The sequence below is a fragment of the Mercenaria mercenaria genome, chromosome 2, assembly GCF_021730395.1.
Source record: "Mercenaria mercenaria strain notata chromosome 2, MADL_Memer_1, whole genome shotgun sequence".
Taxonomy (NCBI): domain Eukaryota; kingdom Metazoa; phylum Mollusca; class Bivalvia; order Venerida; family Veneridae; genus Mercenaria; species Mercenaria mercenaria.
In genome coordinates this window covers 72,658,180-72,671,713 of record NC_069362.1, presented here as the reverse complement: position 1 = coordinate 72,671,713, position 13,534 = coordinate 72,658,180, and the positions used below count along the sequence as shown (strand labels likewise).

At 34.4% G+C, this 13,534-nt stretch overlaps 1 protein-coding gene across 9 annotated transcripts in view; it reads right to left on the bottom strand.

Annotated features, from left to right (window-relative positions):
- LOC123564302 (uncharacterized) overlaps positions 1–13,534 on the bottom strand; it is a 139,130-nt gene that overhangs the window by 26,571 nt on the left and 99,025 nt on the right. For all 9 annotated transcript variants that reach the window (XM_053536935.1, XM_053536936.1, XM_053536938.1 and 6 more), the window contains one exon: positions 7,468–7,570. In XM_053536935.1, the coding sequence (XP_053392910.1) occupies positions 7,468–7,570 (103 nt within the window). The remainder of the gene's footprint in view (positions 1–7,467; positions 7,571–13,534) is intronic.

Genomic DNA, 13,534 nt, shown 5'->3' with positions numbered 1-13,534 from the left:
TCTGCAAAAGAATGAAAAAAAAAAGAGATTGCATTAATCAAGCTTTGATACATGCAATATTTCTGTCTACTATAGCTTGAAATACAGATTTTTTCATAATGTGAATAAGCAAACAAATAACAACCTAATGAATAAAATCAAAGATTCATGACAAAAGGTTTTGGAAAGTCTTCTGGTATGCTCTGGTGGATAAATATAATTTTCTTTCTAGATACTGATGCGACAAACAATATGAAAGGCACGTTTCAGGTATAGTAACCTAGGCTGTAGCATAACAGTAAATATGACCGAGGAAATTGAACACTGACATTAATTTGTGGTTCTTAGGGTAATCTCAGGCTAAAGACATTCTATTGGCATTGGAAGGCAAGTGTGGGAGAGGCAAAATTCTTAAAGGGTCATGAAATAACACATTTTATTGTGTTGCTTTTGAAAAAAAAAAAGAACTGCTGGAACAGTTTCTGGGAAAGGAAAATAACCAAGGCAACAGAGGCAGAAAAACTGACTATACCCTATAGCCACGGTAACCCGATGTGACAAGATACCTGACAGACTAAGTGACCAACATAAAGAAACAATACAGGGGGCCAAAGAAACCAGTAAAATTACAGTAACCATTGTGAATTAAGGCACAAGATGCTAGACATATTTGACAAGATATAGCAACCAGGGAGAATAAATCTGTAAGATGATGACCTTTAACATGACTGACAGAAGACAAATCCAACAAGATATAGCAACCTGTAAGAAGTTAATAATTATTTGTGCAAAGTCAAATCTAATAAGGTTTGTCAACCAATGACAAGATATAATCGATAGAGTGAAAACACATCTTACATGATACAACAAAAAGTGTAAGGACATATGTAACAGATAGGGCACAAAAAATGATGTTTCATCCTGCAAGACATAGAAATCAGTAATATAATAACTAATGTAAAGGCAAACTAACAAGATGTAGCAATAACACTGATGGCACATCTAACATGATACCATCTTGAATTCTATCCAAGAAGATATAGTAACCAGTGTAAAACTTCCAACAGGGTACAGCAACTAGTATAAAAACATCTCACTATACACAAAAAACAAAGTGAAGACATACCCTAAGCATGTATAGTAACCAATGTGAAACACACACCCAAGAAGAAATATTTTTGAGTGTAGAGATGCATCTAACAAGGAACAGTAACCAATGTAAAGAAACACCAAACAAGATATTGCAACCAAAGTAATAATACATCTAACAAGATATAATAACCAGAACAAAGACAAATTTATAGGATATAGCAACCAGCAAAAAAAACACATCCAAAAGATAGTAACCAATGCAAAGAAACATCTAACAAGATAAGATTACCAGTTCAATAACATTTTTTCACATTTTGTTGGGTTTAACTTCGCACCGATACACTTATAGGTCATATGGCAACTTTCAGTTCAATAACACATCTCAAATACAACAACCAGTGCAAAGTCACATTATAAGAGGAAACAGTAGACAAATCTAACAAGATACAATAACTAAAGACTTTATCTTACAAGATAAAGTAACTATCAAGAGATACATTTAACAAGATACAGTAACTAGTGAAAAGACACATTAACTAGATAAAGTAACAATCATAAAGATACATTTAACAAGATAACAGTACTCAGTGTAAAAACAAACATTTTTAAAGATAAAATAACCAGTGTAAAGATACATCTAAGTGATGTTTTAGAGTGTGAATAATAATGGAGTAAAAAGTGTAAGTTAACTTCAAATTTTAAGGCCAATACAGTGCTAGACATTTACTTGCTAAAACAAAATACAGAGCAAATATGCAAAACTCCTACACTAACAGACTATTACAGTTTTCTTTCTTCTTTTGTAAGAATATTTTAAAAATGTCAGACTATAAGTGATTAAAACAGACATAAACATAACTTGTATCTAACATAAACAGAACACACAACTAAAGTGAATCAAAATCTGCATCACATCAGTTCAATGAAAAATTTTCATACTTACTTATGTTTCCTAAAATCAAACAGATATCAATATTGGATAAATAAGATTATTCAGAGGACATTATTCAAACTTTTAAAGACATAATATTGATTCAGCGTTTTACCAAATATCTCATTTTACAGACTTAATAATCCGCCAGAAAAATTTCAAATTTTCTTTTGTATCACATAGGACTCTCAACAATAGGAAGGGAACAATTATCTATACTGAAATAAATGCTTAAGTTGCAATTACAATGATTTAAGCAATATTAAACAATTCCTTGTCTTTCATTACCATCAATCAATGACAACTTTTTCTGTTGTTTTTTTAGGTTCGCCACTTGTGCTGTAGTTCAACTTATGTATAAGATATGAAAATAGTCACTTCTATGAAATTAAGTTTACCAAATGAAGACAATCAGAAAGAAAGGAAAGTAGAGTTATGGTTCTTGTGCATTGTTGATCGCGGCCTCAAGTTATAAGTAAGTGGACTCGCCCAGTGTAATCAATAACCCACAATTGACCTACCCCTCTGGTACAGTATCAAGACGCATAATCTAACTCTATACATAGAGCGCCTACTTCACCCGATTTACATTCGGAACATTTTCACGCGTTTCGGGCTTTATCGTATGTTTAACATGGGAGTTTTGAACCATCCAAAGATGTTGGAAATGTTTGTCTCATTGTTTATTTTTTTTTTAAATAAAAATGTTACTGCTTTCATTGTCTACCACTTTTTTTCCACCCTTGCCTGAAAAAACAGTAATGAGTTTGTACACTGTTCAGACAATTGTGCTCTGTTGAAATTTAACCAAACACAAGTTTACCTGCATAAACAGAAAGCATGATATCTTAAACGTATACATCACTATACCTGTCCAGTACTGGACATAATGACAATTTCGCAACTTCTGTCCGGTTTATACAAATTTCTGGCCGCGACAAACCATTTGACTTGTTATCATTATGGAAAGGTTTTTGCAAAATCCCTCTAACAGTCTTGGTGTTATGCTCTAGATAAGTTTCATGGGTAAAATAGAAGGAAACTAGAGAGACTTTTTCAAGAACAAGAGGGTCATGGACCCTATATCGCTCACCTGTTAAACTAGGCCTTGAAATCACCAAGATAAACATTCTGACCTAGTTTCATGAAGACAGGGTCATAAACTTGGCCTCTACAGTGTTATCAAGCTTTTTCCTTTGATTTTAGTGGTGACCTAGTTTTTGACCCCGAATGACCTAGTTTCAAACTTGGCCTAGGAATCATCAAGATAAACATTTTTACCAAGTTTCGTGAAGATAGTGTCATAAATATGGCCTCTAGAGTGTAAACAAGCTTTTCCTTTGATTAGAATGGGTGACCTAGTTTTGACCCCACTTGACCCAATTTTGAACTTGGCCTAGGAATTATCGAGATAAACATTCTGACCAAGTTTCATGCAGACAGGGTAAAAAATATGGCCTCAATAGTGTTAACAAGCTTTTCCTTTGATTTGACCGGATGACTTAGTTTATATGACCCAGTTTTTAATTTGGCATAGGAATAATAGATATAGATAAACATGTCAAGATAAACATTCTGACCAAGTTTCAGGAAGATATAGTCATAAATATGGCCTCTTGGATGTTAACAAGCTTTTCCTTTGATTTTACCTGGTGACCTAGTTTTTGACCCCACATGACCCAGTTTTGAATTTGGCCTAGAGATCATCAAGATAAACATAACCAATGATGGAATCTAGCCGGTTTTCGAAAGGAACTGAGATCTTATTGTGACTTAAGTTGTGTGTAAGTGTGGTTAAATAAAATGTCACTTCTATTGTGTTCACAAAGTAAAATAAACAAATTTTGGCTCCTTCAGGGGTCAATCAGGGGTCGTAACTCCGGAACCTATGACTGGATCTGACGGAAACATGGAATCAAAGATCTATTGTTGTTTAAGATATTTTGCAAGTTTATATCAAATCAATCCATAAATGAAGTCTATATATGGTGTAATCTGGTCAGTTTTCGACAGGAACCGAGATATTATGCCAATACAAGTTGTGTGCAAGTTTAATTAAAATTGATTGCATAATGTGACTCTATCGTGTTCACAACAAATATATGGACAGACGACGACGGACGATGGATGGACGGACTATGGAAGAAGGGCGATCACAAAAGCTCACCTTGTCACTACATGACAGGTGAGTGAGCTAAAAACAAATGCCTCCCATCACTTACCATGCAGAAATTGTAAAATGCCACAAATTAAGGGCCAAAACTCCAGGGACAATTACTGAACCATAACGTTCCAATGATGTATACAACTAGGCTTTGCAGTGGTAATTCCTGTGCATTTTGTTGGAATTAGGAGAATTAGCACGAATCAAGGGTCATGACTCTGCTAAAAATCATTTAATAAGAACATTACGATAATAAAAACAACTACTCTTGAGATGTTTGGTGAAATTCAACTTAACTGTATACAGCAAGTAGTGGAAACACTGTAAAATATGTCAAATCAAGGATAATAACCCTGTTGAAAATCACTAAACCAGAACATACCCAAGACACATATAACTAGGCTTGGCACTGCTAACTCCTATAAGATTTGGTGGAAGTCTGCCCAATGGTGAAAGAGAAGTTGCCAAAATATCATAAAATTTCACAATTATACTTTTAAGTTTGTTGCAGTTGCAGAGACAAGGTAAAATATGACAAATCAAGGGTCATAACTCCACTGAAAAACACTGAACATGCCAACAATATGCACCATGAAGCTTGGCACTGATCATTCTTGTAAGGTTTGGTGGAAAACTGCCCAATAATACAAGAGAAGGGGCCAAAACATCATTAAATTTGATTTATCAAGATCTATAACTCTGCTGAAAATCATCAAACCAGAAATGCCAATAATATGCACAATGAGGATTGGCACTGATCATTTTCGCTGGGTGAAGTTATAACAGAATTTGAATTCAGCTCTTAAACAGCACTGTTTTGAGTAAGTTGAATAAATGGGAGGTATGTGTTATAAATTCAGAAAGGAAGCAAGGTGAAGGTATGGCTTTTATACTCTGTACTTCTTAATGGCATCTGTCATTACAGCAAGTTCCAACAAAATCTTGTTCAATAGTTCTGGACTTACAGATGCATAGATAGACTGAAGCATGAACAGACAGACAGACAGACAGACACTGTCAGAAGTAAAAAGTTACCACCACAGTGAACAAAATGATCTTCCTAAATGACCACACAGTGAAGTCTGTGACTTAAAAAATAACACACACCAGATTTATAATAATGACTTTCCAATAGCCTATAATAGAAAATAGCCACCACAGTAAGTCAATGACTCTCCAATAGCAGACAATTGCCACCAAAGGGAAGTTGACTTTCCTGTAGCAATGACAACCGCAGTGAATGCCAAGCCCTTCCTAAAATAGACAATGACCATCGCAGTGATGGTAGTGACTTTCCTATAGCAAACAATGACCACCGCAGTGATGGTAGTGACTTCCCTATAGTAAACAATGACCACCGCAGAGCATGCCATGAAACACCTGTAGCAAACAATGACATCATATATTACACCTACAATAAGAAACATTCACTGATAGGGCAGCAAGGATCTTTCTCAATAACAATGACCAGCAAAGGTAGCAATGACAACCGCAGTGAATGCCAAGCCCTTCCTAAAATAGACAATGACCATCGCAGTGATGGTAGTGACTTCCCTATAGTAAACAATGACCACCGCAGTGATGGTAGTGACTTCCCTATAGTAAACATATAGTAAACAATGACCACCGCAGTGATGTTAGTGACTTCCCTATAGTAAACAATGACCACCGCAGTGATGGTAGTGACTTCCCTATAGTAAACAATGACCACCGCAGAGCATGCCATGAAACACCTGTAGCAAACAATGACATCATATATCGTCCCCTTAATGCAAAAAGGTACCATGAGCATATGAATAAAGAAGGCACTTGGTACCTTTTTGCATTAAGGGGACGATATTACACCTACAATAAGAAACATTCACTGATAGGGCAGCAAGGATCTTTCTCAATAACAATGACCAGCAAAGTTAACGTCATGATTATTATTTAGTATTCTATAGCAACTAAGGCAAGAAACCATAAAATATTTAAATACAACAAGTAGCCAGACTTATCTGCAGCAAACAATAAAACAAAGAGAAAGAGGCATTATGAGAGTCATGATTAACTTAAAATAAACCATGGCCATTGCCACAAAGACAATCACTATGACTTGCTTATAATAAACCATGGTCACTGCCACCAAGACAATCACTATGACTTGCCTATAATAAACAATGGCCACTGCCACAAAGACAATCACTATGACTTGCCTTTAATAAACAATGGTCACTGCCACAAAGACAATCACTATGACTTACCTATAACAAACAATGGTCACTGCCACAAAGACAATCAATATGACTTTCCTATAATAAACAATGGTCACTGCCACAAAGACAATCACTATGACTTACCTATAATAAACAATGGTCACTGCCACAAAGACAATCACTATGACTAATAAACTATGGTCACTGCCACAAACACAATCATACATATGATGAACAATGGCCACTGCCACAAAGACAATCACTATAACTTGTCAGTAATAAACAATGGTCACTGCCACAAAGACAATCACTATGACTTGCCTATAATAAATAATGGCCACTTTCACAAAGACAATCACTATGACTTACTTATAATAAACAATGGTCACTGCCACAAAGACAATCACTATGACTTGCCTATAATAAATAATGGCCACTTTCACAAAGACAATCACTATGACTTGCCTATAATAAATAATGGCCACTGTCACAAAGACAATCACTAAAACATACTTATTAATAGATAATGACCACTGCCACAAAGACAATCACTATGACTTGCCTATAATAAACAATGGTCACTGCCACAAAGACAATCACTATGACTTGCCTATAATAAACAATGGCCACTGCCACAAAGACAATCACTAAAACATACTTATTATAGATAATGACCACTGCCACAAAGACAATCACTATGACTTGCCTATAATAAACAATGGTCACTGCCACAAAGACAATCACTATGACTTGCCTATAATAAACAATGGTCACTGCCACAAAGACAATCACTAATTACTATATAACATGGCACTGCACAAAGACATACTATGACTGCCTATAATAAATATGGCCACTTTCACAAAGACAATCGCTATGACTTACTTATAATAAACAATGGCCACTGTCACAAAGACAATCACTAAAACATACTTATTATAGATAAACCACTGCAGAAAGAACACATACTGCCTAAACAAGCTAGCACAAAGACAATCACTATGACTTACCTATAATAAAAGATGGCCACTGCCACGAAGACAATCAGTATGACTTACCTATATTAAACAATGGCCACTGCCACAAAGACAATCACTATGACTTACCTATAATAAACGATGGCCACTGCCACAAAGACAATCACTATGACTATGAGTACTGCTATACTGGCTGCTATGCCTGCCTTGGCAACCTGATCTGGATCTTGACCTGTAATTTATCACATAAACATGGTTAAAACACAGACTATGTCATAACAAACATGATTACTTTCTTTACTTCAATATAATGGATTCTGTTTAACCTAATTTTTAAAAGCACTATTTCCATTTATCTAATATCATTTATAGGAATTATTATATTCAAGAAAAAAGACAATGTTACTAGCATAAACTACTTAATGAAGTTATAGTTATACACTATGGCAAAATCAGCAAAAGATAATTATAAAGTACTAGCAAATTCAAAACTAGAAAAACAAACCTGATAGATACAACTTGTTTGATAACACACCAAAAAAAAAACAATAATAAAATATGAATTTCAATGGAAGATATTTTATTTAGTTTCATTTCAAATTAATGGTAGAGATTGGGTTTTACTGTAATGTTTGGAATCAATCAAATTATAAGTTTAACAGTAAACACATCCATTACCCTGCACACAACAACACACATCCAGTGATAGTAAATGTTGATTTAAAAGCAATGTAAGCAGAAACAAACACTCCAAACACTGTCAGCAGCTGTTAGAATTGCTGATTTTACAAAATAACCATTGCTGATAACACTTAACATTGTAAGCAGCACATGTTAAATAAACTGCCAATCTCATCCATAGCCATTGCTGATAACATTAAACAACACAGTCAGACTGCCAATCTCATCCATAGCCATTGCTGATAACATTAAATAACACAGTCAACATTTCTTAAATAAACTGTCAATCTCATCCATACCCATTGCTGATAACATTAAACAATACAGTCAACACTTCTTAAACAATACTGCCAACACTTCTTAAATAAATTGCCAATTTCGTCCATGCATAGCCATTGCTGATAACATTAAAGATTATAATCAGAACCCTGTTAAGTAAAGTGTTTCGCACTGACACCTGATCTGCAGTATCAACATACCTGTTGACTCTGGTCAAAGTTACACACATACTGTATTCCATGTTGCTCAAACATACATACTACTGAAATCATTTCAAGATATACTGATGTCAATGAAGCATACATACTCCTGAAACCATTTCAAGATACATGTATAGTGATGTCATTCAAGTACACATACTACTGAAACCATTTCAAGATATACTGATGTCAATGAAGCATATATACTCCTGAAACCATTTCAAGATATAGTGATGTCAATCAAACTCACATACTACTGAAACCATTTCAAGATATTCTGATGTCAATCAAACATTCATAGTGCTGAAACCATTTCAAGATATACTGATGTCAATCAAGCATATATACTCCTGAAACCATCTCAATATATAGTGATGTCAATCAAACTCACATTCTACTGAAACCATTTCAAGATATAGTGATGTCAATCAAACTCACATACTACTGAAACCATTTCAAGGTATACTGATGTCAATCAAACATACATACTGCTGAAACCATTTCAAGATATACTGATGTCAATCAAGCATATATACTCCTGAAACCATCTCAAGATATAGTGATGTCAATCAAACTCACATTCTACTGAAACCATTTCAAGATATAGTGATGTCAATCAAACTCACATACTACTGAAACCATTTCAAGATATACTGATGTCAATCAAACATACATACTACTGAAACCATCTCAAGATATAGTGATGTCAATCAAACTCACATTTTACTGAAACCATTTCAAGATATAGTGATGTCAATCAAACACACATACTACTGAAACCATTTCAAGATATAGTGATGTCAATCAAACATCCATACTACTGAAACCATTTCAAGATACATACTACTGAAACCATTTCAAGATGTAGTGATGTCAATCAAACATACATACTACTGAAACCATTTCAAGATATAGTGATGTCAATCAAACACACATACTACTGAAACCATTTCAAGATATGCTGAGGTCAATTAAGCATACATACTACTGAAACCAGTAAAAGTTGCATCGATATCAATCAGACATATATACTGCTGAAACTAGACACAAGTGGCACTAATGTTCATCAAACACATTTACTGAAATCAGTTGTAGTTGCACTGATGCATACAGCTGAAACGAGTCAAAGTGACACTAATGTCAATCAAACACACATACTACTGAAACCATTTCAAGATACAATGATGTCAATCAAGCATACATACTACTGAAACCAGTCAAAGTTGCACTATGTTGATCAAACTCACATACTGCTGAAACCAGTTTGAAATTGCACTGATGCTGATCAAACACATATACTACTGAAACTTGCAGTCTAAGTTACACAGATGTCAATCAAACATATATACTGCTGAAACCAGTAAAATATACACTGATTTTGATCAAACATAAATATAGTGCTGAAACTAGTCAAAGATACATTGACTTTGTCCAGTGGGAGATTTACTATATCAATTTAGGCACACAAACATTACTACAGAAACTGGATCTGCCTTATTTCAATGATTTCAATACAAGTTTATACTATTAATCAGAGAAAGAACAAAAACAAACCAAAACAACTATCTGCATAAATCACTTCCAGTCCCGCCAAAAAAAGTAATGGAACATATATTGGCCTGATTAGGGTAGTCAGAGCTGGAATAGGATTCAATTAAGATATCAGTGAACAGTGGCACATTGCTCAATTAGTGACGCTGGGAGCAATCACTTTTTAATCATTCCTAGGAACACAAGATGCTTGAAAAACTCTGGGAAACTGGGATCTATAACAGCAGAATCAGAGGGTTGGTAGCTAGTATTAGCTGAATAGTATAATGTCTTCACAGTAACATTAGTATTTGAAATAATGCAAATACAGTTAAAGAATTGTTGCAAACTGCATTTGGAAATTAATAATTAGATTACAATTTTCCTTCATTTTTGCCCAATTACCATTAACCTCCATGCTTATGAGAAAAAAACGAGTCAACATTTTTTTCTCTTGTTAAAATTTACTAGAAGTCATGAGACAAGAAACCTAAAATCAGACAAAATTCTAACATGAATATTCTTTTTTAATCTAATGCATTAAAAGAATCAATCCAAAAATAAATTTCCAGACAATTTACATGGGGGGTGCTTTTAACAATGGTTAAGATGATGAAAAAATATTTTAACTTGATTAATTGCAAAATTAGTGTGATTTGTACCAGGTCATACTTGATACAAAAGATACACCCTGTGCAGATTTTGTGCAGGATGTATTTCAGTTCACGTAATTAAAGATCCGCCTTCACTCTGGCATAAATTTTGCACCTGGGTGCAAAACAGCAGACAAACAGATATAAAGACAGACAAGATAGAATTCTCACATTAAGAAGAAGATTAATTGAGCCGTGCAATGAGAAAACCAACATAGTGGGTTTGCGACCAGCATGGATCCAGACCAGCCTGCGCATCCGCGCAGCCTGGTCAGAATCCATGCTGTTCGCTAACAGTTTCTCCAATTCCAATAGACTTTGAAAGCGAACAGGATGGATCCTGACCAGACTGCACGAATGTGCAGGCTGGTCTGGATCCATGCTGGTCGCAAACCCACTATGTTGGTTTTCTCATGGCGCGGCTCAATAGTAAACATGCCTGGGTAGAAATTTCAGGGAAATCACAGTATGGAAAACTGCTATGATCTGAGGCAGACAGACAGACAAACTAGACATATTGCAAGGGGAGTAACAGCTTCAGTAGGCTATTAATAAGAAATTATTATTTTATAATATATGAGATTTATATAACAACCTTGCATAATCATAGTGCGATATTAACAAGGCCTTCAATCTAACAGGTGGAATATATCATATCTCTTTATACTTGTTTTAAAAGAAACAAATAATCAAACCCCGTATTTCATCAAACTTTCATGGAGATCATTCTAAGATACCCATAATCAGAAGTAAACAAAAAGAAACTATATATTAAGGAAAAAGAAAAAGATTATTACAATGAAACACTCAAGCAAACCAGTGCATTCATTCTTCAATCTTATTTATTCTTGTCATATTATGAAGTTTTCATTTATTCAATATTTGCAGCGATATATTATTTCAAATTTTTTTATTCTATAGTAAACACTATGCTTCAGTGACAGAAACAGTGATTTCTGTATTAATGGAAAGAAACTGTTTTCTGTATCAAATAAACTAAAGAAGAGACAATACCCAGAGGATAAGATGTTTGCCACTCTAAATTCCCTAGTTTGAACTCTGCTTAATGATTGGATGTGCCCTCAAGAGGGCTTCAAAACATAACTCAAGCTTTTCAAAAACAAACTGAAGATAAAAACTAAAACAGTTTAAAAGCTAATGAATTCATGAAATGTCATTAAAAATTAATTTTTCTTTGTTTCATCATGCACAAATGAGAAACAACTGAGCAGTACAGGCATTCTGTGGAAAATAACATATAGCTATGTTGTAAATTGAAAAGTTTTGTGATAAGAACATTATGTTGGGTGTTTAACATTTTACATCCAGACAATTATTTCTGTACTAAATATAGACATTAAAAACAATTGAACGTTCAGGTACAGCATTGTTTTATCACCATTACATGGTGCACCTACAACATATATTACTTTCTTGTTGTTTTTTTTTCACTGTCATCAAAATGAAGTTAATTACAAAACATGACCATTATTCTTGATTAAGCAGTCAGTTAGAGTGAAATTCACTGTTCTTTCACACCCACTCCAATTCCACTAACTGCAGGAGAAAAATCAACTACTACACAAAATCAATTCTAATGTAATGAGTACTTTCTATTTGGATCAATTAAATAACAAAAAAAGCACTGACATTTTTTTGCAATTGAACTGTTTCAACAGAGTGACCATCTATAAACATAAATAGAGTAATAAACAACAAAATATACCCATTAAACCTAATCCTGGTAAGAATTGATTTGGTCAGTGTCAATTGCTATTTAGTGCATACATATTGATATTCTTTGCTAAAAGACCAATAACACTCACAGTTATTAATTATAACTTGTCCTTTGTTGCCCCACCCCTACCCCCTGGCAGAAAGTGTAATGTTATTATGCAGTAAAATGACTGTATGTCAGTTAATCATACAGGGTCTCTGGAGGTGAATACGACACAAAACAAAAGCTGGTGCAGACGCTCATCTGATTTTTTTGTCTCTGTATTTGTAATTGAAATAATGTCCTACCCATGTGTTTTTATGATAAGTCCACAAGGGGCCATAATTCTTGCAAAAAGCAATGTAGAGTTACGGTACTTGCTGTGCAGACTCAGCTTTTAATGGCGAATAACTGCTTCAAGTTTTAAAGCAATAGCTTTGAATGTTAAGGTGGAAAATTGACCTAAACACGAAACTTTACCAAGAAATTTGATATTTTCTAAGTCCAAAAGGGGCCATAATTCTTGCAAAAAGCAGGATGGAGTTATGTTTCTTGCTGTACAGAGGCAGCTATTGATGGTAAACAAGTGTTGCAAGTTTTAAAGCAACAGCTTTGATAGTTTAGGAGAAAAGCTGACCTAAACATAAAACTTAACCAGGCAATGCCAACGCCAACGCCGCTCAAGTGATGCGATAACTCATCATTTTTTTTAAAAAAAAATCAGATGAGCTAACATGAGGGCCAAGATGGCTTTAGGTCGCTCACCTGCGAAACACACCATAACAGTGTAATCATGTTTGACCTAGTGATTTAATGGAAACAAATATTCTGGTTAATTTTCATTAGGATTGGACCAAAAATGTGGTCTCTTGAGTTAAAACAAGTATTTTCTTTGATATGACCTAGTGACCTATTTTTTGACCCCAAGATGACCCATATTCAAACTTGACCTAGATTTCATCAAGGCAATCATTCTGACCAAATTTCATAAAGATCAATTCAAAAATACAGCCTCTATCGCATACACAAGGTTTTTCTTCGATTTGATCTAGTGACCTACTTTTTAATCCCAGATGACCCATATTCAAACTTGACCTAGATTTCATCAAGGCAATAATTCTGACCAAATTTCATGA